The sequence below is a fragment of the Plasmodium gaboni genome, chromosome 14, assembly GCF_001602025.1.
Source record: "Plasmodium gaboni strain SY75 chromosome 14, whole genome shotgun sequence".
Classification (NCBI taxonomy): Eukaryota; Apicomplexa; class Aconoidasida; order Haemosporida; family Plasmodiidae; genus Plasmodium; species Plasmodium gaboni.
Window position 1 is genome coordinate 229,407 of NC_031494.1, and position 5,487 is coordinate 234,893.

Here is a 5,487-nt window from a genome sequence, read left to right on the forward strand (position 1 = left end):
AAAAAAAAAAAAAAAAAAAAAAAAAAAAAAAAAAAAAAAAAAAAAAAAAAAAAAAAAAAAAAAAAAAAAAAAAAAAAAAAAAAAAAAAAAAAAAAAAAAAAAAAAAAAAAAAAAAAAAAAAAAAAAAAAAATTTTTTTTTTTTTTTTTTTATTATAATTCTTATTTTTTTTTTTTTTTTTTTTTTTTTTTTTTTTTAACCTTCATAAAAATTTTTCAATTTTCTTTTTCTTTTGATTTTTTTGACCCCATCAGCAACATCCGTGGCGAGTGGATCATTTTCTGAATTATTAATTTTTTTTTTATTTTCCTCATTTAAGAATTCTTTAATATATTCTCTTTCCATTTGTTTTCTGTAAGCAATACATTGTTGTTTCACATTTTCTATTTCTTCATATGACATATTTTTGGTAACAAGAAATCTTTTTGCTCTTCTTTTACCACCACTAACTTTATATTGTGCCGTCCAACTACTTCTGCTTTTTTCAAAATAAACCCCTGACACTCCTGTAGGTCCAAATACCTCTCTTAGTTCTTCTTGATCAACATTTGTAAATTTTTCTAATTTTTTAACTCTTGGAGATTTCCCCTCAACATTACTAGCGCTCTTTGTTGTTTTATTATTGGTTTTATTTGTATCTGATTGATTATTTTTTGTTATTAATTTACTTTTTTTTGAATTTCTTAATTCTCTACTATTTAGTGTTACATTTTTATTATTTTCTAATGATTTGTCGTTATCAATACTCCAGAATTTATTTTTCCCTTTTGTGACATATGCATTATAATAATTATTAGTAATATCATCATTTTGTATATTATTATTATTATTTCTTTTATCTATATGTAGGCCGAATTTTCTTTTTTTATCATCTATGTCTGTTTTATATTCATCATTATAAAAAAAATGTTGTGTAATTACATCATTCATTTTGTGAATATCATTAAATTTATTCATACAATAATTATTATTATCATTATAGGACTTATCAAGAAAAAAAGGTTTATTATTATAATCCATATCATAAACATTATTATTCATATTATTATTCATATTATTACTCATATTATTACTCATATTATTACTCATATTATGTTTATTAAAATTATAATTCGTATTATTGTTTGTTAATATATTCATATTATTACAATTACAAAAAAAATCACTTTCATTAATAAAAACTTCAGGTATTTTATAATTATTTTCTTTTTTATAATCTATATTGTTTTGAAAATTTTCATATTCTATGCCTGAGCAAACTCTGCAAAAGCTTTGATAATCCAATGAAGATATCATATCAATATTAGCACATTCATCTTTTTTATTTTCCACATTTTTTCTTATTATTTCTTTATCATTATAATGAATAGAATAACATTTTTCTCCCATACAATTTGAACTACATCTGCCAATTTCATTCTCCTTATTTTTTTTATTTAATATATTATTATTTCTTTTACATAATTCATTAGTGCATGTTGTTGTTGGCTCTACTACAAAAACGTTATGGTGGTGATGGTGATGATGATGATGATGATAATGCTTATCGTTTTCATCATTATCAATAGGTAATACACCTAAAGGTAAGGATTTATTATCTCCTTTTAGCAAGAAATCTAATGCTATATTTTTCTGACGTAATAAATTTTTATCAATACCATTTTCTACATAATCATATAGTTCGTTTAAATCTGTTATGAGAATATTTAAATTGTTTAATATAATATAATTTGGAAAATAATTTTTTCTATTTATATTGTTAAATGAAGGATTATCATTATTATTACATTTATCACTAGGATCATTTTGAAAATCATGATCTGATATTTTTTTTTTATCATCATTTTTTAATTTATCTTTTTCATGATCATTTAAAAATATTTCTTTTTTAACCTGAACATTAATATTATTACGAGAATTACTAGGTAAATTATTATGATAAATATTTATATTATTATTATCATCATTATATTGTTGCTCTTTTTTTTTTTTTTTTTCAATCTCCATTGACTCATTTAAATCCATCGTTAAGGATTTATGAGAAATCATTAAGCTCAATGAATCTTTAGTATTTGAATTATCACTACAAAAATTATTATTATTAAACATACCTATACCTCCATTATATAGAGTATTATTATCATTATGTAATGATATATCTTTATTATTTATATTATCATTTAATATTCTTTTATGTTTCATTTCTATCGATTCATCTTTTTTATGTTCTTTTTCTTCATCACCATCATCTTCTTCTTCTTCTTCATCTTCATCTTCATCTTCATCTTCATGTATTTCTTCATTTCTTGTTGTATTATAATTATCATTATCACTTTCTTGTATTACACTTCCATTTTTATTTGTTTCATATTGATCTGTGAAAATATCTTTTTCAACACTTTTTTCGATTTGATCATTATTTGATAAGTTATTGTTTTCTTCCAAAAATTTACATACACTATTTTGTTTACTATCATCATTATTATTATCATTATTATTATTATTATTATAAGAATCCTTTTTAATTAATTCAAATATATTCCAGAAATTTTTTTTTTTTTTTTTATTATTATCATCATTTTCTTGATTTATTATATCATTATTACTTTTTATTATATTTTCTTGTATATCATCATTTTTTAATAATGTATCACTTTTTTCTTCTATTTTTTCATCATGTTGCTTACTACAATTTTGTTCTTCATCTTTTTTTTTATCATCATCATATAATGATTTATGATTATCATATATATTGTGTTGCTGATAAGTGGATAGATTTTTTTTTCTTTTTTTTTCTTCATTTATATTATCACCATCATTTATATTATTATCATCATTTATATTATTATCATCATTTTTTTTGTTATCATCATTTTTTTTGTTATCATCATTTTTTTTGTTATCATCATTATTATTATTGTCGTGCTTTACTATTTCTTCTTCTTCTTCTGGTTGCTCTTCCTTTTTTTTATCATCATAATTACCATCGTTGTCTTCTATTACTTCCTTTTGGTTCCCCCAATGAATACGATTGGCGCAAGAAAAAGTCTCAACAAAGGCACTTATAAATTTCTCTGTTGTGTCCTTCTTAAAATGATCAATCGAAGAAACTTTTATATCTTTATATTTTTCTACAAATGAGTATATTTTATTTTTATTCTCATAAAAATTATTCCACTTCTCTGTAACATTTACCATAGTAGGTGAATGTGTATTTATAAATAACTGTAACTTTTTTTTTATATCTTCTTGATTTTTATCAAAAAAATGAAAATAACTTGAACAATAATTTATTTTGTTACCACATAAATGTTTTGAAGGATCATAAATAAAATTAAATAACTTCTCATCTTCATCTTTAATATTTGAGAAATTATTCATATTTTTAAAATACATATAATTTCTTTTATCATATATATCATCATATATATTATTATTGTTATCTGTATATGTATTAGGAAACGATGAATATCCATTCGAATTATTTATATTATAACTATTAATACTTGGTGATAATATATTTGTTGAATTACTAAAAAAATTTGGGGATATATATTTATTTTTTTTATTTAATAATATATCATCTTGTATTTTATTTTTTCCTTGTTCATTTATATCATAAGTTAAATTTTTTTTTTTTTTCGATATACTATAAGTATTAGATGACATATTATTATCATTATTATGAACAATATCATCACAAACCTTATCAACTTTATTATTTGTTTGTTGCATGTTTGTATTTATTACATTCTTAAAATCATAGCATATTTCATTTTCATCATTATTCAAAAAATTAGAATATATTTGTATACTTACTAAATTAAAATATATATAACAGGAAAAAATAAATTTCTTGAATAAGAAGAAATACATATATATCTCATCATCACTACATAATATCTTAAACAAATGATAATTAAAATTAGACATAGGTCCATTCATTGTAGATATATATAGTGAACACCAGTTTCTTTTTTCTCTATATAAAAGTTCAAAAACAGTTAGACAATTTTCTTTTAACATTCTTATATCTAATTCGTATGGGTTAGATTCTTCTATAAAAAATCTACAAGACACATTTAATTTCTCTTCATAATTATATACATATGATGACTTTTCTTCATATCCTGAATTTAAGAAAGACAAATTATTTTCATTTCTATTACTTCTATTTATATTATTATTCTCATTCATTATATATGTAGGGATATTATTTCGTAATTCATTTCTATTTTCTATATGTGCGTAATTATTTTTATATATTTTCGCATTCATTTCGTTAGGAACAAAATAATTAGTTCTATTAAAATTATATTTAACATCTTTTTTATTTTCTATATTATTTTTTTTATTATATTCATTCTTTTTTTTGCTTTCTCCACTTTTTTTTTTATTTTCATCATATAGTTTTTTATTTTCATCATATTTTTTTTTAATTTCATCATATTTTTTTTTATTTTCTTCATATTTTTTTTTGTTTTCATCATTTATCTTTTTATTATCTTCGATATTTTTTTTGTTCTTTTCATTTTTCTTTTTATTGTATTCTTTCTTGATAATTTCGTTCGTCCACGTACTGTTACTTTTTGATATACTTTTGCCTTTGTTATTAATAGGAACAGATGTATTATCCTTCCCTTCTTTTTTATTTATTAAAGAAGACTGTTGGTTTAATTTGTTTATATCTTTATATGGTTCATTTTTTTTGGATTTGTAGTATTTTTTCTTATCACTTAAATGGTTGTCATCTATATGGTTGTCATCTATATGGTTGTCATCTATATGGTTGTCATCTATATAGTTGTCATCTATATGATTGTCATCTATATGATTGTCATCTATATGATTGTCATCTATATCAATATCATCATTATTTTTGATCTTCTCCATAATATCTGAGCTATTATCACAATTCCTTTTTTTATCATCATTCGATTCAATATCTTCATCACACTTTTTCTTAAGTGCATTAAAAACATTTAAGCATAAATTTCTTATTTCTCCTGTTGAATTCATCATTTTGATATACATATATTTGATGACATTGTATAATACTAACCAAATAACAAAACAAAAAAATAAATAAATAATATCTACATATATATAATATATATATATATATGTTTACAAACAAAAAAAAAAAAAAAAAAAAAAAAAAAAAAAAAAAAAAAAAAAAAAAAAAAAAAAAAAAAAAAAAAAAAAAAAAAAAAAAAAAAAAAAAAAAAAAAAAAAAAAAAAAAAAAAAAAAAAAAATTTTTAAAAAAAAAAAAAAAAAAAAAAAAAAAAAAAAAAAATATATTTCTATATATTACAAATGTGATTATACAAATGAAAAAAAAAAAAAAAAAAAAAAAAAAAAAAAAAAAAAAAAAAAAAAAAAAAAAAAAAAAAAAAAAAAAAAAAAAAAAAAAAAAAAAAAAAAAAAAAAAAAAAAAAAAAAAAAAAAAAAAAAAAAAAAAAAAAAAAAAAAAAAAAAAAAAAAAAA

General features: G+C 19.3%; 1 protein-coding gene across 1 annotated transcript; it reads right to left on the bottom strand.

Moving 5' to 3' along the window:
- Window positions 1–194: 194 nt before the first annotated feature.
- On the bottom strand, window positions 195–5,033 carry PGSY75_1408200 (transcription factor with AP2 domain(s); the record flags this gene model as incomplete). Its single annotated transcript, XM_018787788.1, has 1 exon — window positions 195–5,033. One exon carries the CDS (start codon window positions 5,031–5,033, stop codon window positions 195–197), a length of 4,839 nt encoding a protein of 1,612 aa, XP_018639160.1.
- Window positions 5,034–5,487: the final 454 nt, after the last annotated feature.